This window comes from Melozone crissalis, unplaced genomic scaffold (assembly GCF_028551555.1).
Source record: "Melozone crissalis strain CALT ecotype California unplaced genomic scaffold, PUWL_Pcris_2 ptg000012l_1, whole genome shotgun sequence".
In the NCBI taxonomy this organism is placed as follows: Eukaryota; Metazoa; Chordata; class Aves; order Passeriformes; family Passerellidae; genus Melozone; species Melozone crissalis.
The window spans coordinates 14,461,985-14,485,006 of NW_026535790.1; the positions used below are offsets into that span (position 1 = coordinate 14,461,985).

The 23,022-nt window shown below is 45.0% G+C and overlaps 1 protein-coding gene across 2 annotated transcripts in view; it reads left to right on the forward strand.

Annotated features, from left to right (window-relative positions):
* The window catches only part of EPN2 (epsin 2), a 40,390-nt gene extending 20,318 nt beyond the window's left edge, over positions 1–20,072 (forward strand). The window contains exons 3-9 of one of the 2 annotated variants that reach the window (XM_054270948.1): positions 9,683–9,795; positions 11,779–11,871; positions 12,163–12,334; positions 15,341–15,514; positions 16,978–17,070; positions 17,896–18,111; positions 19,725–20,072. In XM_054270948.1, coding sequence (XP_054126923.1) covers positions 9,683–9,795; positions 11,779–11,871; positions 12,163–12,334; positions 15,341–15,514; positions 16,978–17,070; positions 17,896–18,111; positions 19,725–20,044 — 1,181 coding nt within the window. In that variant the 3' untranslated portion in view covers positions 20,045–20,072. The remainder of the gene's footprint in view (positions 1–9,682; positions 9,796–11,778; positions 11,872–12,162; positions 12,335–15,340; positions 15,515–16,977; positions 17,071–17,895; positions 18,112–19,724) is intronic. The other variant, XM_054270949.1, reaches the window with a different exon arrangement.
* Positions 20,073–23,022: the final 2,950 nt, after the last annotated feature.

Here is a 23,022-nt window from a genome sequence, read left to right on the forward strand (position 1 = left end):
AGATGCCTGGGTAAATGTTTGCTTTGGACGGGCCGTGTGCAGTGATGGGAATCGATTTGAAAAGCCCTTGTTTACTGTCAGTTCCAAAGGTAGCAGTGCCAGGCTGCTCATGTGAACCTGGTCCAGTGTTTGCTGTGATGGGGAGGGTGTGAAGGGCATTTTCTGTTTGCTTCTGGTTTTAAAAGGAGGGCTTGAGATGTGTTCTTTTTGGGCAGGATGGAATCATAGGATGGTTTGGGTTGGAAGGGAATTTGAAGTTGAGCTCATTCCACCCCCCTGCCACGCTCAGGGAACTTCCCAGTATCCCAGGTTGCTCCAAACCCTGTCCAGCCTGGTCTTGGACTAAGACTAAATAAGAAATACGAAGTATTTCCTGAATCATTTTGCTGCTTTATGTTGCTCCTGTTGTACTTTGCTGTTTAAATTTCCTTCATTGCTTACTCAGCAGTTCTTGGAGGAGGAATGCTTTAAATCTGTATTTAAATATTTAAATATCCAGTATTTGGGGTGTGTGAGTGTTTGTCCTAAATACTAAATACTATACTTCATTCTTAAAAAATGAATCCAGTGATGTGGGAAGAGCAAATTCTTTCCACCAGTGCTTGGTGGGACTCCCTGCCATGTCAGGAGGAGGCCTGATCTGGCACTAAATCCTCCTTAATGTAAGTAATGATCTGATGAAAGCTGCTTTGGCTGCAATGTCAGTGGTTGTGGTCTAATTCTGAAGGGAAATCTTTCCTTTAAAATGAATGTTCAGAGTGTGTGGAGGGCTGTGACTGAGCCAGGGGGCAGCAACCATTGAGCACCAGCTTTAGGAATCTGAAGTTTGTCATGTCCTGTGTCCCAAAGTGCTTCTTTAATCATAAATCCATGAGTGGGGTCAGCCCTGTTGACATTTGCAGGAGGAGATAGCAGAAAATCAAGCCAGGATGGAGAAAATCTCTGTTTAAAGCTCTGGAGACAGGCAGAAAACATAATTTCCAAAAGGAAATTTTTTTAAGATAGAAGGTACAAGAAATGTGAGTGAAGGTACAAGAAATGTGAGTGAAGGTACAAGAAATGTGAGTGAAGGTTTCCAGCTATGAGAATCTTTGATCTTGGCTTTTAATTAGCAGTAGAATAACAAACATCTTAATTTTTCTGTAATAATAATTTTTTATATCTATATAGTTTTTCTATAATAACCATGCTTGAGCACTGTGGATTTTTAAAGAAAAACTCGTATATTGTTACCTCAACAATAACAACATTTTTCCTTTTCAAATCTATAGATTATTGTTGACTACAGCAAAAATTCTTAATTAAGAAATAGCTTGAAATATTGATATTGGGCTGAAATAAGTGCCTGAGTTTCGCTGAGCACACCTTGGCTTTCACAGAATTACTGCTCCACCAGTCCCAGCTTTAATTAAAGCCTGGAACTATTGTTTGGAGTCCTGAATGCTCCCAGAGGCTCCAGAGGATTCTCCAGCAGGGCTGAGCAATGCAGGACGTGTTCCTCAATTGTTCCCGGGCTGCTGTAGGAATCTGGATGGGAGCAGGAGTTTGGCTGTTCCTCACCCCTCCAAGGGTGGATTTCCTGCTCCCTGTGTGTGTCCTGTGGCGGGATTGCTGTGGAGGTAAAGATTCCTTAAGCTTTTTTCTTCCTCACCCCCTAAGAAGCTTTAGAAATCTCAGGGGTTTTTCTCCCCCCCCCCCCCTTCAGTTCCAGCTCTCCTGGACTTTTTTTTTTCACTGTGGATCAGCAGAAGTGCAGGTGGCTCTCAGGTTGTTTTAGAGTTTTAAATGTGTTTTTTCTGGTTTAATTGAGTGGAGCAGAGCAAACCAGCACCTTCCAGAACAGCTGTGCTAATTCCCTCTGATATTGGGGAACTGGGGAGAGCTTTATCCTAGCAAACAAGGAAGGAGTTTCATTAAAATCCAGACATTTAATCTGTTACATAAATGTAGGGTTATTCCTGAGCCTGCTAAATTTGATGGAAGAGATGCTTTTCATTATTTAAAGTGAAAGAGATTGTATCCATCGTGTGTTCTTTTTTTTTTTTAGTAATTATATTTAAATTTAAATAAATATATATTAAATATAAATAAAAATTAAAAATAAATTTTAGAAAGAAATAAATATTTAAATTATATATATTTTTATTATTAATGCCTTCTTTTGTGCTGAAAATCTGGATTCAGAAAAAAATCTGTAAAAGGAATGAAGTTCTGCTTCACTCCTGGGAAATACTCCCCTCAGAACATCCCTGAGATGCTGTTGCTCTGTATATCCTGGCAAAATTCTCTTTCATTCCTCTGAGCCTTTGAAGAAGAGATCAGAGACTTTTTAATTTGCTATCTGCAGCAAGAGATTTGCCTCTTCAGAATGTCCAGCCATCCCCTTTGCTGAATGCCCAGCCCTGCTTAGCAGGCAAATGGAAATGAAGTTTGGGAGAGTGGCAGAGCCCTTTTGGCAGCACCACCCCAGGAGAGGTTTTAGCACATTTTACTCTTGCTCCTTCTAGACACCATGGGTGGGGGTTGCAGAATTCATTCCCCTTGCTTGAAGAATATTTTTGGGTTATAAAATCTCATTTTTAGTGCTTTCTTGCAGAAGCAAGAGCTGAGAGCTTGGTGGTTCCTGCAGGACAGCTTCAGGAACTCCCAGTGGATGCTGGGGTGGATGTGAGGGAGCTCTGTCCCCTCTTTCAGGGACTAAAATGCAGTTTTGGTTAAATCAGTGAAGCCTTTTTGGGTCAGTTTGTTGGGAATGTTGAATCAGCCGCTCTGCCCAGCCAGCTCTGAACTCTGCTCAAACTCCCCCTCCAGCTTCCCAACCTGGGCAGGTTTGCATGGGGACAATTGGATTTTTGCTGGATGTTGCCCACAAGGGGTTTTCTTTAAGAATTGCTGTTTTTTGTGTCCCAGATTCATCCTTTGTAACAAAATAAAAGCAGTATTGATACCCTGTGTAGTGAGAGAGAATTCAAGATGGAAAAGGATCTCTTGACTGATATCCAATCATCCCTCACTGCTGCAGGCAAATAAGGGGATTTTTCCCTGTTTTCTTGTGAATATTTTCAAAATCCTTTAGAAACTGTGCAGAATGAAATGGTGCAACTTGATGGTTTTTAATAAAATCCTTTCCCCCAAAGCTTTGCCTTAATGACTTTGTTGGCCCTGAAGATCTCTGTGCTTGGATAATTCCAGGAGCACATTATGGCATGTGAATTGGAAAAGTTTTTTTTCTACCCAGTCTCATAACCTGAAAATGGAAGCCATGAGAGATACTCAAAAGAAAAAGCAGAAATAAAGCTCCTCCCAACCTCCATTTGTCAGCAATTTCTGACATACTGGGAGCAATTGGTTTTATCTTCCATCTTTAAACCAGGGACAGTTAATGCTCAGATTAGGAGCTGCTAAATATTCCATGACAAAATGTATAATTTTTATTTATTTTGGAAAATGTGCCAATTCTGTAGAGTTGCATTAAATCAGGTTTTATTTCACCTTAAGGAAATATTCTTGTGTAGAGCTGAAACCAGACTTACTGGGGAGAGGAAGGGATATAAAGGATAGATAGATACTAAAAGATAGATATTAAAAATCTTTTGGAGCAATAGTCCTCACTCCTAATCTGCCTCTGGGTCTGAATAATTGGGTTTTTACCTGACATTTGTCACCCAGTTTCAAAAACTTCAGCCTCTTGTTCGTGGCCTTGTTTCATCTCCAGTTGCCAGTGACCACTTAAATAGGATTCTGGATTTATGGCTGCACAGGGAAAAGTAGGATGTTCTTAATTTAGACCTCTTAAGCCTGAGCTGGGGTGCTGCTGGTGGTGTTCTAAAACCAAGTCTACTGAGGCCATGCTTTTTAAGAGATCAATCCTGTTGTGCCCAAGCTGGGGTGTGCAGGTGTTGTTTTGGGGTGTGCTCACATCCCTCCCTTTCTCCTGTGCTCCAGGAGGGGATGGGAAGATGGGATGGGATGGGGTCCATGGGATGGGAGGGATGGATGCCCCAATTTCAGTGACACAGACCCTGATTTCAGTGACAAACCCTGATTTCAGGGACAAACCCCATTTTCAGTGTCACAAACCCCAATTTCAGTGTCACAAACCCTGATTTGAATGACGCAAACTCTGATTTCAGGGACAAACCCCATTTTCAGTGTCACAAACCCCAGTTTCAGTGTCACAAACCCCAGTTTCAGGGACAAACCCTGATTTCAGTGACACAAAGCCTGATTTCAGGGACAAACCCCATTTTCAGTGTCACAAACCCCAATTTCAGTGTCACAAACCCCATTTTCAGTGTCACAAACCCCGATTTCAGTGACAAGCCCTGATTTCAGTGACACAAAGCCTGATTTCAGTGTCACAAATTCTCATTTCAGTGACAAACCCTGATTTCAGTGACAACCCCCAATTTCAGTGACATAAACCCCAATTTTAGTGACACAAACTCCAATTTCAGTGACACAGCTGGGTGTCACCTGATTTCAGCAGCATTGCCTGTGGTGGGCTCAGCTCATCTCGCTGTGCTCACAGCCTGCTGGAGAGAGGAGATGCTGAAAGATGCACTGGGAAGGGCTTTTATGGATTTTGGGAAATGCCAAGTCTTTAACCTGAACCTGGCAAAATTCTGGGAGCAATTTTCTGCAGCTAAATTAATGAGTTTAATATTTGCAGTGATTATTCACGTTAAGTTGACTCGTTGTTTAAAACCAGTTTTGTGAAGCCTCAGCAAGTTTGTGTTCACTCATCTGTTTCTGTTTTGTCTCCCCTTTTGCTTGGAGTAGAAAATAATTCAGAGGAATTGCTGGTTTGGCTTTGACACAATAGGAAATTTATGAAATGCAGAATGGTTTGGGTTGGAAGGGACCTTGAAGCTCATCCCCTGCTATGGGACACTTTCCACTATCCCAGGTTGCTCCAGCCTTGAACATTGCAGGGATGTGGCAGCCACAGCTTCTCTGGGCAGCCTGTTCCATTCAGAACACTCCTGTTTTTAAAAAGTTTGCTTTTTATTTAATAATTATTTCTTTAATAATCTGTTCTGCATCTCTGCAGGTTGGAACACATCCCTGCCCTTCCATCTTAGCCAGGGAATATAGGGAATATCACCCAGCAATGAATCTGGCTGAGCAGCGTGGAGAATTGCTGCAGTTTGAGGTGTTGAAGGAATGTGGCAGACTCCTGTCAGATGTCATTTGACAGCTTGATTAAATCCTCTCATCATACATTTATTTTTCTGGTGCTGAGAGTGAAGGTGGGAGGTGCCACTGGAGCATCCAGACTTTGTAGTGACACTGAATTATCCAACTGTGTCCATTCACACGGGCTGGCATCACCTGAGAGGAAAATACTCCCAGCAAAACAAACCTGAAGGATTTGTTGGGTGTTAAATGAATTTCAGCAGCTCTCAGTGCAGCCAGAATCCTGCAGGAGAGCTCAGCAGCTCCACCTTGTCACAATCATCAGTGTTATCAACTCTCTTCTTGTACCTGAAAGATTCCTTCAGTCCCAGGGGAAAGGTGGATTACACAATTCCTTCCAGATTAAACAGCTTGTACTTGCCTTTCCATCATTTGCCTTTTTTAAATTATCCCATTTGATTTGAGTGCTTGTTCACTGGCAGACTGACAGATGGGATCTCTGCCTGCTTCCCAAGTGAATTGCTGCTGGTTTCTGAGTCCTTACCTTGATATTATTTCAATTTTTGAAGTCACTTTTGGTTTTGCCCACCTTTGAGGAAGCAGCTTTTCATTCTGAGAGATGAGTTCTGATCTTCAGAATTCCACCTGCAAATTAGAAAGCCTGATACCAAAGAAAAACCCCAGAAATTACAAAACCAGCCCCAAAGCCCAAGCACAGGATCCTGAATGAAAATACAGTCTAATTTTTATTATTAATGCAGGCTCTGCTCTCTGTGTCCTGTATTTCACTTTAACTCAGCCAGATCTATAACCAGCTACAGGGGCCTTTTAATAGAGCCAAAATATAGGAAATTATCAATAGCTGTGTCTGGGAGCTGGCCCAGCCTGGCCAGGCACAGATGGTGCAGCAGAATCCTGCTTTAGTGATTAACTCAGCCTCCAGATGATTTCCTTGAGCAGCCAGCCCTGTGCTCCCTGCAGGAACACATCCCACAAATGTGCTCCTGGAGGGACTGGGATCCCCAAATTTTGGGGGTTTAGGGTTTAGCAGATCAGAATTGATCTGTTGAGTCTCATCTTACATGAACATGTGAGTTAGCTGTCATGTGCTGGGGATGGGGGATGCTTCGTGTGCCACCATCCTGCTCCTGAGGCTGTCACCTTTCTGCTGCATCCTGGGCATTCTGACCTTACAGCAGAATGAGGCCCACATGGAATATAGGAATCTTAGCTAAAACTTGTCAGGTTACTCCCAAGAATGGTGTTTTGAATTCCCCTTAATCCTTTTCAAAAAGAAAAAAAGAAAAGTGCTGGCAGCTCTTTAATGTGGATGGTTTTATAACACTTACATGGAAAACAGCAACATTCCTGTAGTTTGTTTTTTTTATTGAGGCCCAAGGAAGAACTTCAAATGGACATTTTCCCTTTTTATTTTAAGTGAAAAGGAACTGGAAATACCTTTCAGAGTTAGTGAAAGCAAGGAGAATGGATTGCTGGAAAGGCTAAAAGTGGGAAGGAATGACCTGTGTGTGTGAGTGAGCCCCTGGTGTCCATGTGGGGATCCCAGAACTGCTGGTTTTGGGAGCTCATGGAGCCAAGCCAACCCTTCCCTGCCTGGCTGGGAGTGCAGGGCCAGGGAAAGGCTTGGAGTGAGGTAGAATCCCTGATTTTACAGCTTTTCCAGGCAGGAAAAGGGCACTGAGGTCAGCAATCCTTTGTGTGGAAATGGGAGGAAGAGCAATGGAATCAAACCCTTTTTTAATTTTAGTGCCACTCAGCCATCAGGCTCTTGGTTGTTGTGGAGTGCTGGGATGCAGGAAATGCAGGAAATGCCATTTCCCCCCCGCAGTTCAAAGCCCAGCAGAGCAGAAGGTTCCTCCCTGCTCCTGCTCCAGGTGCCATCTGTTCTCAGGTGACTCTGCTGCTGTCCCGTGTGTCCCAGGCTCTGTTTTTATTAGGACTCTTTCCTCCTCTAATCCCTGCTGCAAAACTGCTCCTCTCCATCTGCATCTCAGACCCATTCATGGCCACTTCATACCATGAATTCTTGCCCCTTTATCTGAAATAGTTTTTCTCTCTCTGAGGTTTTTAACAACCATAAACTGCTCCATCTTCTTCTGGCAAAGATAAATAGAAAACATTCTCTGGGCTCCAAAGGGAAGTGTTTCCACCTCCATCCTGGTTTAAAATCATCCATTTTGGATTAGAATGATTAGAATTAGTGCTAATTTATCACCTGTATTAGGTGAGTGGCTGGGAATTATCACATGCTTTAATCATCATATTTTTAATGTAATATATTGGAGAGCCTGGCAGTGACTGTTGGAGCAGTAAGTACTCATCAGCCAGGCTAAATTTAATTATTTTATATGAGAAAGTGTGAAAGAGTAATAGAATTGAGCTATGAGTAGCATCATAATTGAAGTAAGGTTGGTTTGAGAGCCTCAGGATCAGCACAGGGTGGAAGAATCATTGTGGGTGATAAATTAGTTTATGTCTTTAGAAGCAGATGGGGTGGGAGGGCACCTCGGGGTGGGGTGGGAAGGAGGAAAGGTCATTCCTTGTTTATGGAGAGTCCTCTTCCTTCTGGCCTGCTGGATGGGAAAGTTCCCCTTGTTTTGTGGTGTCATTGTGGCCTGAAACTTCAGCAGAGAGAGACATGACTGGGAAATGTTGGGAGGATTAAAGTAGTGATGGAAATGTGCTTTTCAAAGCAAATTTGGCAATCTCATTTCCACATGCCCAGCTGACCTGGTCGGAAGAAACTTGATTTCTTGAAGCTTGACACACTGGTTTGAAACATTCAATTAAATGTATTAAATGTCAATATATGTTTTGCCAAACTAATCATCAGTCCAGCCACTAAATACAAACTGCCTTGCCAAAGTGAGGTAGAATTTCTGTGTGAATGGTTTGGATGCTAAGGAATTGTCTGAGAGAGAGTGAGCGCAAAATTGTTCAATTACTGTTTAGTGCTAAACCTGCTAGTGGTGTGGGATGGGAATTTCACATTGCTCCTGGAGTGAAAACAGCACTAAAAGATGGTTTGTGTGTTGAGAAATTGCATCTTTTAGCTCTCAAGGTTGACTGTTCATTGAAGAGGAGGGGAGGAGATACCCCATAAAACCCCAAACAACCTCAGAAACCAACCAACACCCCCAACCCAGTCCCCAAACTCTTCTTTAGCAGAGAATGATCCTGTATTTGTGTAAATTTGGAGTCTGAATAGCCGGTTTGTTTATCCCCAAGCCTGCTCAGCAGTTAAGAATAGTTCTTTATCTTCCCATTAAGACTGTATTATTTTACAGAAAAGTGGGTGGTATCCAGTTTTACCCTGATATTGGCCCACTCCCAGCAGATCCTTACTGACACTGCAAGATGGAAGAAATCCTCACAAATGTTTCCTTCAACAATGAATTTTTAAATCGGGAGCTCTGATACACTCCAGCATGAGCTGGGGGGTACTTCTTATAAAAAAACTTGGATTTTCCAAGGAATATTTAGGGAATATTTTTCCCTTAAAGCAGCTGAACTGCTATGAAGAGGTAAATTATCATCCTCACTCTTGGCAGAAGATTCAGCTCTGCAAACTGGGGGGGGCTTTGACAGCAAACATGGGGTGCAGGAGCTGAGGCTGCCAGCATCTCCTGCAGGTGCTGGGCTGAGTCTGTGCCCACATCTCCTGAAGGGTGCTGGGCTGAGTCTGTGCCCACATCTCCTGAAGGGTGCTGGGCTGAATCTGTGCCCACATCTCCTGAAGGGTGCTGGGCTGAGTCTGTGCCCACATCTCCTGCAGGGTGCTGGGCTGAATATGCTGTGCCCACATCTCCTGCAGGGTGCTGGGCTGAATATGCTGTGCCCACATCTCCTGCAGGGTGCTGGGCTGAATATGCTGTGCCCACATCTCCTGCAGGGTGCTGGGCTGAATGTGCTGAGCCCCATCTCCTGCAGGGTGCTGTGCTGAATGTGGTGTGCCCCATCTCCTGTGCCCCCATGTCCTGCAGGGTCCTGTCCCCCATCTCTGCAGGATGCTGGGTTGAATCTGTGCCCCATCTCTGCAGTTTGCTGGGCTGAATTTGTGCCCCATCTCTGCAGTTTGCTGGGCTGAATCAGTGCCCCATCTCTGCAGTTTGCTGTCCCTCATCTCCTGCAGGGTCCTGTGCTGAATCTGTGCCCCATCTCTGCAGTTTGCTGGGCTGAATCTGTGCCCCCATCTCCTGCAGGATCCTGTGTCCCCCATCTCTGCAGTTTGCTGTGCTGAATGTGCTGAGCCCCATCTCTGCAGGATCCTGTGTCCCCCATCTCTGCAGTTTGCTGTGCTGAATGTGCTGAGCCCCATCTCTGCAGGATCCTGTGTCCCCCATCTCTGCAGTTTGCTGTGCTGAATGTGCTGAGCCCCATCTCTGCAGGATCCTGTGTCCCCCATCTCCTGCAGTTTGCTGTGCTGAATGTGCTGAGCCCCATCTCCTGCAGGATCCTGTGTCCCCCATCTCTGCAGTTTGCTGTGCTGACCGTGCCGGGTTTTGGCTTTGTGTCCCCACAGCGACATCCCCGCGGGTGTCCTCGGAGCTGGAGCAGGCGCGGCCGCAGACGAGCGGCGAGGAGGAGCTGCAGCTGCAGCTGGCGCTGGCCATGAGCCGGGAGGTGGCGGAGCAGGTCGGTGCCCCTGTAGGTTTTCCAAAGTGTCCGTGCTTGGAGAGCTCACTGTGCAACCTGGTTTGCTTGGTTGGATTTGATTTTATCTGATTTTAATTTTATTTTATTTTTAAAACTTTCATTTTATTTTATTTTATTTTTTTTATTTTAATTTTATTTATTATTTTATCTTATTTTTTGTTTTATTTTTATTTTTTATTTATTTTATTTTGTTTAATCTTGTTTTATTTTTATTTTATTTTTATTTAATTTTGCTTTACTTTTTCTTATTTTTATCTTATTTTGTTTTTATTTTATCCTTTCCCTTTCCTTTTCCCCCTTTCCTTTTCCCCGTTTCCGTTTCCCCGTTTCCGTTTCCCCGTTTCCTCCTTTCCTTTCCTTTCCTTTCCTTTCCTTTCCTTTCCTTTCCTTTCCTTTCCTTTCCTTTCCTTTCCTTTCCTTTCCTTCCCTTCCCTTCCCTTCCCTTCCCTTCCCTTCCCTTCCCTTCCCTTCCCTTTCCTCCCCTTCCCTTTCCCCTTCCCTTTCCATTTCATTTATTTCTGGCAGCTTGGCTTTGCTCCAGGTAGAATTCTGTGTGTGGGTTGGTTTCTTTTTTATTATTATTATTCTTAAAATCTCTTTTTAAAGTAACTTCAGCCTCCGAGCTGTTGAGACTAGTGGAAGATGACAGTCACTTTGAGAGAAGCCTTTGTGTGGGAGGATGTTAATCATCACTTACTGAAGATGTTTTCAGTTAGGAAGAGCTGAAAGCATGACTGGTCCTGAAATCTTCATTAATGTCAGTGAATTCTAATTCCAGTGGAATTTGGAACAGTCTGTTCGTTTGGTGGGAGTTTCTGGAACAGGAGGGTGACCTGACACAAAGTACCAGAATATATTAAAAAATTGTTTTAAAGAAATTGACTCCTGATCTATCACCTGAGTTATGTTACTGTGCTAATTCTTAGCTTCATTCTGCATTTGGAGTAAATTTGGATAAAATTACTGCATTTTAATACATAACAAAGTCAAATCTCAGCTCTGAGTGAAAATTCAAGTCAGCTATGCTGAGCCCTGTAATATTTTAGAGGATTCCTGTAACAATTTCGTTTACAGCTGTGTGTTAAGCAAGAGTGCTTGGAAGGGGAAACTGTCACCCAGTAAACTTTGTCATTATTGAGCAATAAAGGGAACTAAAATATAAATCAGAACTAAGCACTTGAAGTAGCTTCAGAAATGACTGGGGGATTAGTCAACTTCTGAGAGACATGATGCAAGCAGAGATATTTAAAGGAGTCAAATGTGGCATAAACATTGTAGTTATAGATGTTTAAACCTTCACATTACACCTGGACTTGGCAAGACTCAATTCCCTCAATTCCTTCTTGCACCAGCATGGAAGGAAGTGAACAAAAGCAAGGGAAATTTCAGTTTAGTTCTCTGGAACCCTCAGTGGTGATCTGAATGCTGAAAAACCATCATAAAAACCAATTTAAAAATGGCTTGTTCACTTAAAGTTCTGTGGTGTTTCTAACAGAATTTTGGAAGGAATAAAACAACACCAGGATAAATTTAAAAATGGCTTGTTCACCTGAAGTTCTGTGGTGTTTCTAACAGAATTTTGGAAGGAATAAAACAACACCAGGGTAAATTTAAAAATGGCTTGTTCACCTGAAGTTCTGTGGTGTTTCTAACAGAATTTTGGAAGGAATAAAACAACACCAGGGTAAATTTAAAAATGGCTTGTTCACCTGAAGTTCTGTGGTGTTTCTAACAGAATTTTGGAAAGAATGGAACAACACTGGGGTAAATCCCAACCAGCCATGACCACAGCAGGGTCGGGGTGCTCCCGAGGCACAAACCCCAGGAGAGCTCCTGTTCCTGGTGTGTGCTGAGTGGAAATGCAGCCTGTGGAGCAGAGGGGCAGGGCTGGAGCCCTGCAGGGAGCAGCAGCAGCTCAGAGCAGCTCGTGCTCGGTGTCACCAGTGTTGGTTTCCTTTGCAGGAGGAGCGCCTCAGACGCGGGGACGATCTGAGATTACAGATGGCTCTGGAGGAGAGTCGCAGAGACACAATTAAAATTCCCAAAAAGAAGGAGGTAGTGCCTTGGCCTAAGAAATTCCCTGTTATGCTGCCAAAAAGCTGAAATACAGTAACACAAACTTAGCTTAATACTGAGCTCTTTTGTGCTTCTGGGTTTGCTTTGTTGTGTAGCTTAAAGCTTCTTCCATGTGGGTTAAATTTGGAGCTAGTCAATGCAGGCGTGTAAAAGGAAAAATAATAATAATGCTAATAATAATAATAATAATAATTGCTTCTTCACTCTCGTGGGTTTGTACTCCAGCCTGGCAAGGCTCTTGAGTAAAGCTCAGCTTCTTCCTGCCCTCAGCACACCACCCTGCTGGACCTGATGGATGCCCTGCCCTCCTCGGCACCGGCCCCGGCCAAGAGCGAGCCCTGGGGCCCTCCTGCTGCTGCTGCTGCTGCTGCTGCCAACCAGACAGATCCCTGGGGAGGATCCACAGCTGCAGCCCCTGCCTCCGACCCCTGGCAATCATTTGGTAAGAGCAAACTGCCAGGAACGCTGGGATCTCAGAGGTTTTGCTTCTTAACCTTGCGTTTCAAAGTTCCTCAGTGTGGTACTCGTGTGTGAGTCCATTTTTATTCATTTCACTGAATTCCTCATTTCCAAGCAGGCACCAATGGCAGTTGGTTTTCTTTTTTAAGCAGTTGGGTTTTTGTGTGTGCAGTTTGAATCCTAAGGAAGAAAAGAGTGGCACTTCTGTTGTCTTTACAAAACCAACTTGTCCAGCTCGTGTCTTGCTGCTGGTTGTGTTAGTGCCATGGGTTTAGACTGTTCCCAGAATTTAACCTGATATTTAGGCAAGTTTAGGAAAGCCATCAGTCTGAATTATCATGTCCTTAGCTGCTCCTAGAGAATTGTAATGTGTTTGTGTATGGTCAGAACCAAAAGGATTAAATTACTTAAACGAAGATTTTTATAGCAGACAAAAAAATTCAAGTTGCCATTTAAAATACTTAGTGTTCCATAGGATTTCAATGCTAAATCCATGGAATATTCCTGAAGGGAAAGGTGCAGTGTTTCACATTTTAAAGAGCAATTAAACCAAATTTCTGTGTGGTATTTTGTTTTTTCTGTGTGTGTTGCTGCCTGTGTGGTGGGCTGGTGTCTGGGTCAGCCACAGCCTGTCCAAGGAGTTTCTCCTTTGAAAGAAAGTGTAACACTTGGAACTGGAGCTGGATCTATTTTTTGGTTGGAATTTTTGTTTTAAAGGGCAGGGAGTTTCTGTGCAAATCTTGATGAAGCTTTTCCATGAAGACTGACAGCTTTGTTCTGTCAGTTCTGCTTTGGGCTGGTGATGCTACAACAAATGCTTCAGAGGGATTTGCAATCCACACACCACCATCAGATTCCTGATGAAAAATTGGAAATTTAATGATGAACTGCCTTGTTTGGGGATTTTTCTCTTGCTCATGATGGCATTAAAGGCACCTACAAAGCTCCTGGGCCAACTGCCAGGTCATCATTCCAAGTGTCACCTGGTTTATTTTGATGATAGGAACTGAGAAAAAGCTCAGATTTTGGGCCTTGAGGCCATTCAGTTTATTTTTCCATGGCTAAAAGCAACCAAAATCCACTTTCCTCAAATGTGCAGCCTGATGTGTCACCCTGTGACAGGATTTTCCTTGTACCAGTTCCAGCTGTAGCATCTCCTCAGTGCTTCCCAGCTTTCTTTCACCACAGCACAATCCCTGCTTGCAGCCTGCTGGATTCTCCCAGGAATAGTCTCAAGGATGCCAGGTCATGAATTTGCTGGTAAAAAATGACTCATGAATCTGCATTTCCCAAATCCTGCCAGTGCTGTGGTGTTCAGTGGAGCTGAGGGAAGCTCCAGGAAGGGATTTTCCTGAGTGCTCTCATTCTGAGTGCTCCTTTTAGGGAAGAAAGGACATTTTGGGAAGCTGCTGGTGATGGGAAATGCTGTCATTAGTGTGGCACTGCTCCTAACTCAGCACTGGGGACAGATAAAGGAGATGGGAGTACTGGGGTGGGAATTATGGGGCTTCCTTAGAGACTTTTGGCATTTCCTGCTCTGGAGCTGTAGTGACCACGTGGCTGCTGATGAAACAAAACCCAAAATTCCAGCTGGAATTTGTGCAGCATTCCTGATTTACAGGAATATTGAGATGCCAGGGGGGGTTGAATGGATTTTTAAAAGCTAAAATAATTTTCAGTTGTAATTTGAAAGCTGCAGGACATTGAAGGTCAGAGTTGTTGCATGTGGGTGATTCTCTCCTGCTCTCTTGGGTTATAAAATCCTCATGTGGGAATCAAACCTTTGGTGATTGAATTTGTAGGAATGAAGAGTTGTCAGCATCTTCCAGTAGAAATGAGAACCCTGAGCATAACAGACATTGGGTTAAAAATAATAAAGGGACATCAGTGGGCAGCTTAGATGTGTGTCAGGAGTGCTTAGAAATGGGAATAAAAAAGCACAGCAGGCTCAGGGGAGCTGATTATACCTTTATAAAATAGCAGTGGGGTTAAAAGGCTTGGAAAACATTCCCTCTGAATCTTACAGCTTCCTTTGTCCAAGGGTTAATGTTGTGTATGTCACACCTTTTACCTTTGGGCTTTTTATAAACTCACTTTCCCCTGAGCTCATAAATAGACCCTGTGATTTAGGTCACCTCCAGCCAGGGACTGTCACTTGTGGTGGCAATGTCACCAACAAAGGCAAGTTTATTTCCTGGTTGGAACTGCAGGTATTGGATCCAGGGAGGGGAATTGTTTATTCCTCTGCCTTGCCCAGAATTTCCTGGTGCTGTTGTTGGTCAGAGTGTGACAAATGCTGGGAGTGGCTGGTGCTGAGCTGCTCCCATTAATACTCAGTGGTAACTGGGAGGAGGAAAGGCTCCTGGGAGGGGTCAGTGTCCAAGGAAAGGCTCCTGGGAGGGGTCAGTGTCCAAGGAAAGGCTCCTGGGAGGGGTCAGTGTCCAAGGAAAGGCTCCTGGAAGGGGTCAGTGTCCAAGGAAAGGCTCCTGGGAGGGATCAGTCATCAAGGAAAGGCTCCTGGAGGGGTCAGTCACCAGGAAAGGGTTTGGGAGGGGTCAGTCCCCAAGGAAAGGCTCCTGGGAAGGGTCAGAATCCAAGGAAAGGCTCCTGGGAGGGGTCAATCACTAAGGAAAGGCTTTGGGATGGGTCAGAATCCAAGGAAAGGCTCATGGAGGGGTCAGTGTCCAAGGAAAGGCTTCTGGGAAGGGTCAGAATCCAAGGAAAGGCTCCTGGGAGGGCTCAGTCACTAAGGAAAGGCTTTGGGATGGGTCAGTCACCAAGGAAAGGCTCCTGGGAAGGGTCAGTCACCAAGGAAAGGCTTTGGGATGGGTCAGTCACCAAGGAAAGGCTCCTGGGAAGGGTCAGTCACCAAGGAAAGGCTTTGGGATGGGTCAGAATCCAAGGAAAGGCTCATGGAGGGGTCAGTGTCCAAGGAAAGCTTTCCAAAGGGAAGCTGCCCTCACTTCTCTCCTGCTGATCCTTCTTGCAGGTGCCAAACCAGCTGCTTCTGTTGACCCTTGGGCAGCACCAGCAGGATCCACAGCTCAGCCTCTGGCCAAAAATGTGGACCCTTGGGCTCCTGCTCAGCCATCTTCTACTGCAGCAAAATCTTCTGTGGATCCCTGGGGATCAGCACCTGCAAACAAACCTCTCTCTACTTCTGGTGAGCAATGTTCTCATCCCATATCCATCTCATTTGAGTAATGAGGAGAAGTCCAAGTGGTTTTCTTGCATTGTGTGGTTCAAAGAAGTTGGACAATTGGCAGAATTGGTCTTCAAAATAAAAGGGACTTGTAATAACCAGCAGGAAAAAGAAATTTCAGTGTGATTATTTCAGACTTGCAGCTCTGAATTTGAGGTGCTGCTTCCTTCTCTGTCCCTTCTACGTCTCCTCATGGTATTTGTGGCTGCCTGCTGAGCACTTGGGACTGCTGCTGCTCTTGGGTTTTATCTTTAATTAGACAAGGACTTAATTTTTGGCAATGAATGATACACTGATTTCACCTTTCCTCATGATAAATAACTCTGCAGATGTAGATTGACAGGTTGAGCAGCTCGAGGAGACTTTTAGAGGTGCAAATTAAGGTTTGTTCTTTCAGACTGAGGGTGTGAAACCCTCCCTGAGCCCTGCTAAAGATGCAGAAGGTGCTGCTGTAATTGTCTTTCCATGCTCTGTAACTAATACAACCTTGATGAGTGTTAATACCTGGCATTTTCATATTGGCACCGTGGCTAAAAGCATCCAAAATGCATTTTCTGCTCATCATTCATCCCAGAATGCAACAGACAGAGGAATCTGTGTGCTGCAAAAACTTCTCTAAGCAGCTTTTCCCTGGGCAGAGGGCAAAAACTGAAATGAGCCTCTAGCTATGGTAGCTCTTTGTTCTTGATAAATGTTGTTTTTATGTTCAATTTTCACCTTCTCTTGGGGTTTGTCATCTTGTGCTCTTCTTGCTTGAAATGTCCTGAAGGTTAAAAATAAACTAAGAAAACATTTCAGCTAATTAAAAATACCCACACAAACCTTAAAGCTGTTCAGGAGTGTGATTGCTGATCACTTAGGTGTTGTTCCTGTGCCTCCAATCTGAGGTAAGAGTGTGTCCACGTTTGGAAGTGGTGATGTTTCATTGATTGCAAGCTCTGGGTGAGTGCTGGTGCTTCAGCTAACGGGGCTTTGCCATCTGCCCACCCTCTGCTCTGCATTCCTCCTCCTTTCCACTTGGGAAACAGAAATTAAATAATCACTGGTGGTGTTTTCCTTGAGGGCTGATTAACACTTGATAGTAGAAGCTGTAAATCCATTTCTGTTCTCTCCTTCCACAGCAAGATCTGCTTGTCTCTAATGCAGACACTCAACCAACCAAACCCCAGCATGCTCAGGTGTGCCCTGCACTGATCCAAAAGCAAACTGCTCTGATGTAGTTGTTCCATGCTGTCAGAAAGGACAGTCCTGTGACATTCTCCTTCTCCCAGCTCAGAGTAGGAGCACTCCCAGCTGCTGCCCTGGAGCCTGTGGTGGCTTCTTGGTAATAACAGGAATGGGTCAGGAATTGCTTCCAGGAGGATCAGCTGTGTGATGAGACCAAAGATGTGTTAATGACAGGGCTGTCTTGTTGTTTTGAACAGGAAGTACATCTTTTGACCTCTTCAGTAATTTGAATGGTACAGTTAAAGATGATTTTTCTGAATTTGACACACTTCGAACTTCCAAAAAGCCAGGTACGAATCAAGTTCTTAGCATGTGGACAGGTTGGGTGACAGTCATGGCAACAAATGTCTCTGTTCTTAAATTTTATTGAACAAAAAAATCAGTTTTCACAAAGGAAGTGATGATGCAGCAGTAAAAGCTCCTTGTTCCCATTTTGGCCTGTGCATGAACTCGTGGGGAATGGGCCTTTTGTACTCCATGGAATTGCACTGTGTGACCTTCTGCTGCATTGACCCAGAAATTTGTTGGACTTCCTAATTTCCAGTGTCCAACATGCTTGGAGCAGGGCTTATGCTCAGAGACTCAACCAGAACCATGCTGACTGAATCTCTCAAATGTGTAAATTCCAGTAGGAAAATAACAAAATACCTTCTATGAATACTCTATTTTTTATTGTGGTCAATGATCAGTAAATCAACACTGCCAGACCCTGTCAGTGCTGTGGTACCATTGCTCTCAGGATGGTTCTGCCTGAAGCACAGCTGGGCTTTTTGAGGAGAAAACCCTGGGGGAATCCAGCTAGGAAGGGCACAGCAGTGGTGTAGGGCCAAGGCTTTGGAGTGTGTGTTCCTTGGAGCCTGTGAGTCCCACCTGGAGCAGCAGAGCTGTGGGAATTCCAGCAGTAGAGCACTGCAACTCTGACTGTAGCTTCTTCATGCTCTGCTAAAGGACATTGACCTGCTTGCATGCTGAGAGGGTGTAACAGCCTGAAGCACTGAGCCCTGACTAACACTAATTTAGCATAAAGCATCTCTGCTCTCTCACCCTGCAGCCTGCTCTCTGCCTGGCTCTGGGCACTAACCAGGAGCTCTGTTTGTCCCTTTGTGTTGTTGCAGCTGAATCAGGTTCCACTCTGCCCTCTCAGCACAGTGGCACCACGAGTCCTGATCTCTTTGAGTCCCAGCACTCGAGTGGGACATCAGGCAAGCAGAGCACGGCCCGGAAAACCCCGGAGTCCTTCCTGGGCCCCAACGCTGCCCTGGTCAACCTGGACTCCCTGGTGTCCAAGCCACCACAACCTGTTACTTCTCTGAACCCATTCTTGGCACCAGGTTGGTTTCTGCACACTCCTTCATGTTTGTGTTTGAGCTTTCCCTTCCTGCAGGGGAATTCTGCCCAGCTCGGTGCTGGTGGGGTTAAAGATGGGTGGTTTGGGCTTGGTTTTGTTGGATACTTCAGCCAACAGATCATGAGCAAGAGCAGGAATGTCTCAAGGAGGCATCCTGGGCTCACGCAGCACAGTGACAGTCCCTGAAAATACAAAGTCTCTGCTCTTGGTCTGCAGCTGAATTTCATTCCAGCAGTTCCCCTCATTCAGAATTATCTGTGTTAGAAAGTTTGGGGTTGTTAAAAACAGCTGAACTTCAGCTGGATTTTGTCAAAACAGGTAAGATTGCCTTGGGAAGGTAACAGGTAGGAGTTTGCTGTGGAAGAAGGTTGGAATTGCCCTTTTCCTGGAGCTGCAGCAGGCGCAGGAGATCTCTGACTGAATCACTCACTGAGTAATTCGGTGAGCTGCTGGTTAGTCTGTGTTAGGCTGCCACAGTGAGCCAGTTTTGATCTGAGAACACATTCTCAGTGTATTTTGGAAGAAAAATTGGCTGTTGCGCTTCTCCTGCAAGCTGGGCCTGTTAGAAGTGAGCCCTTGCTTGGAGCAGACTGAAATGGTGACACCAAACATGTGGCAGGTGTGTTTTTTAAAAGCTGAATTTGCACTGATGTTTTCCTGTGTTGTTCTTAGGGTGAAACTTAGGAAATGCTCTTTCAGTATTTATTTTCATCACTCTTCCAATGGAAGAAAAAGTCAATTTATTAAAATCCCTGAGTAGGAAAAAAAGCAGTGATTCTGAGCAGCCTTGGCAGCGAGCAGGCAGAGAGAGGAAATCTGTGTATCTGCCCTTCCCGGGTACTACAAAAAGTTTGTGAGGGGTCACTGGGCCATCCAAATAATCCTGGGCTTGTACACTAAAAGGAATTTGCAAGGCTGGCAGCAATCCAGGGAACCTCAGAGGCTGGGAAAGTTGTGCTCTGCTTTTTCGAGCACCGCTGCAATTCGGAAACAAGTTGTTTACTTTGGGAATTCTTGTCCCAGCTCGGTGCCAGAAACACAAAAATGGAGGTGGCTGCTGGGAGCTTGGAGCAAGCACACAAATCACAGAACCACAGGATGGTTTGGAAGGGACCTTAAAAACCACCCCTGCCATGGCAGGGACACCTTTCACTGTCCCAGGGTGCTCCAAGCCCTGTCCAGCCTGGCCTTGGGCACTGCCAGGGATCCAGGGCAGCCACAGCTGTTCTGGGAATCTGTGCCAGGGCCTCCCACCCTCACAGGGAAGGATTTCTTCCCAATATCTGATGTGAACTCACTCTCTGCAGTAAAGGAGCATATAAAACATTAAAGCAGTGATGTGGATGTCGTGGTTAGGGCTTTTGCAGGAAACCAAATTTGGAACTCCAGTCAGGGCTGTTGGAGGTGGGAGCTGTGGGTCAGTGAAGGGGTGCTGGAGGCACTGGCTGCTTCCAGGGAGCACACTGGTGATCAGATGCTCCTGAGGGCGTTTCAGGCATGGGGATGCACACAGGGAGTGTTCTTTGCCAGCAGAGATGACTGCAGCCCCTGGTGCTGATCGATGGCAGTGCCTCACTGTCCCTTCTCTCCCCGCAGGCGCCGCCACGGCAGCGACTCCAATCAACCCCTTCCAGGTGAACCAGCCTCAGCCTCTGACGCTGAACCAGATGCGAGCGAGCCCCGTGATGGGCAGCAGCCCCTCGTTCAGCACCGTGCCCCCTCTGAGCATGGAGCCAATACCTCTGTCTTCCATGGCCCCCGTGCCCGTGGGCATGGCCCCGCTGCCGGCCATGGGCACCATGCGCATGGGCCAGGGGCTGAGCATTGCAGGATCAATGCCCCAAGCTCTGCACAGTACAGGAATGCCGCCAGCAGCCTCCCAGGCTGCAAATACAACTAACCCTTTCCTCCTATAAAGACCCAATTAAAGGAACTTTTCTTTTCTTAGTGTTTCCAGGCTGAAGTCTTTCCAGCGAAACGAACGTGGCCTGTGTGGACTGAATGGTGTGTGAGAGACTTGGAAGTAGATTTGCAGTTTACAGTTATGATCTTTGAAGAGTTGTCTCTACTTACCAGTTAATCTAAATCTAGTCTTTGCTACAGATGGTACCTTACTTTGGCTTGTTGAGCATCATGTGAAATGTTCAGACTTTTCACCAAAGTTAGATTCTGCCCATTTTTGTTACTTTGTTAATCATTTCAAACACACTTTCTAGGGAGAGAGAGAGAACCTGCCACCGGAAAACTCCCTTGGCTGTTTTGTAGATGTCAGATCATGTGCTGGATTCCTGAAGTTACTCTTGCCCTGCATCTGTCACTTCCTCTGCCCATAAGATAGACCTGAGATTCCGAGTGCTAGTGAATGTTTTGCACATAACTACACACAGTTCTAGACTGTTGGTTCACCCATAGTCCTTACTCTTAGAAGAGACCGACCCGGAGGGCCCAGGGGGGCTTGGTTTTTATGCATTAAACATTGCAAACTCGCACTGCTTTGGTATCTCTGAGGTGTGACTGACAACAGCAAGCTTGTCTCGAAAGGAAAATAACACAAAACCCCAGACAAAACACCCAAGACCATGCTCGAGTTGTGCTGTCGTGTGCAGTGTTGAATTCCTACACTACTCTAAGGACTCCTGGAACTCTCTGTGAGTGGCTGCACTCGTGCTGAGTGAGTGTCCTGCTCTGTGCTTGTCCAGTACCAGCTTCGTTTGGAAGTTTTTTCATGTGTATTTTGTTTTTATTTGACTTACAATGTGAGTTGAAAGAAAAAAAAATGGAAAAAACAAAGAAAAGCAAAAAAAAAAACAAAAAAAGGAGACACAGTGGGACAACTTTGAATTCAGTTTCACCGGGGCAAGCTTTAAAACTAATTCAGGCTTAACCTTGCTATATGCAGTTACTCTTGTATACTTTTGCACATATTTTGTTTAGTACAGTTTCATATTTTGAGTTTGCAGAGTTACCTAATAGTCCTTTTTTTGCTAATTTTTATAATGTGGTTCTTATTTAACTGTCTGGTTTTGATAGATTTATCAAGTCTGGCTGAAAAATTAAGATATTGGCAAATGTCATTTTTATGGTTTTAATGCCCTCTTATTTATGGTTTTCGCTCTTTGTTTCTGTAAAGAGAGTTTAAAAGGGAAGATTAACACTAAAATATTTACTTTTAAATGAAGTATTCATAATGCAAATCAAAAAACAAATCCTCGTGACTAATTATTTTTAGATGAATTGAATTTGAGCATAACATGATTTAAGACTACATTAAAAAGAAAAAACACTAAAGTCGCCTTTCCCTTGATTTGTTCCCATTTCCCAATCCCCAGACTGGACAGACTTTTAGCCTTGATGAAGATCCCAGGAGAGGCTGTTTGATTTTATTTTCCTTGTAAAACTTGAGCTGTTTAAAATCCTGATGTACAAACAGAACTTGTTTGGTTTTATGCCCTGATTTTTCGTGTTGGAAGGTGCACTCTGTTGGATGACTGCTTCCATGGGCAGCCTCCCTTGGGAGCTGAGTTACCCCTTTTAGATGAATTTTCATGTCTGGACTCCTCACCACGCTCAGGGGTTCTGCTGGAGCTCCAGCCTCTCCCAAAAACCCATGGAAAGGGAATTTTCCTGCCTGCAGAGCACCTCTGAACAGACTTGGTGGCCTTTCCTTAGTTTAAGAGGGGGAAAAGAGAATTTCCTAGAGTTGTGTTGAGGTGGAACAATTCCCTGTGGGGCTGGAGAGGGAATGGATCCCATGGAAGGAGGGGATCCCATGGAAGGAGAGGATTCCATGGAAAGAGAGGATTCCATGGAAAGAGAGGATCCCATGGAAGGGCTGGGATTCACCTCCTGGTGGGAAGGGGAGGCTGAAGGATGCTCAGATTTAGGGACACAGCCCCAGCCTGGAGCTGTGCAGGTCAGGGGAGCTCTGGCAGTGTGTGGAATGCTCAGTGTGTGGATGATCCTGTGGGATCCTCTGGAATTGCCAAGGAGCATTCCCAATCCTTGTTTTTATAGAGGAGGGAAGAGGATTGCTGTCCACACCCAGCCCGTCTTTAAAAACAAAACAAAACCCCATCCATGTTGCCTTTCAGAGCAAAGCAAAAGATTTTTTTCTGTTGTTGTTGAGGCTATTGAGAAGTGTAGAGCAGGAAGGGTGTGATTCCTGCAGATGGGGGGAAACTGCTTTTTTCCAGCTGATCCAAGATTCCTCCTGGGTTGTTTTCCCAGTTGGATTTGACCAGCTCTGGAATTGAGGGCACTCAGGGTTTGTCCCTTTGTCCCCTGAACTGCAGTGGGATGGGGCATTGTCTGTCCAGCCAAGAGTTCTGGCCACGTCCTGGGGAACTTTTTAGAGGCAAGATGAAGTTGATAAGAAATATTTAAAGTGCTGCAATAATCTGCAGTTGGAGCTGTCGCTGTAAATTTGCTCTGGGAGGGAGCCCTGGCTTAATGAAGCTGTTGAATGGCAAATCGTTGTCACTGCCCCCAGAACTTTATCCCTTTTATATGAAATAAAGACATTTATGGCACAACAAACCCCAAGGAGGCTCCCTGAGGAGCCACAGCCCAAATTCTGGTGCTGGAAATCTTTAGGCTGAGATTTTCCAAGGCCAGATCCCAGCCTGGCCCAGGGCTGTGGCAGGAGCTGAGTTTAGCAGGAGAAGGAGCTGCTTTGGGAAATGTGACACAGGGGGGTCACTGTCCTGGCTGGGGATGCTCTCAATGGTCCAGCTCACTTTGTGATGATTTTCCTGCTCTCCAGGATAATCCTCCCTCCCACATTTCTGGAGGGTGTTTGTGTGTCCCCTCTGCCCCATTTCTTCATTTTCCCCCTCTTCTTCTTCTTTTTCTCACTTTGCAAATATTCAAAATGCTTTTTTTTTCTTTTTTGATT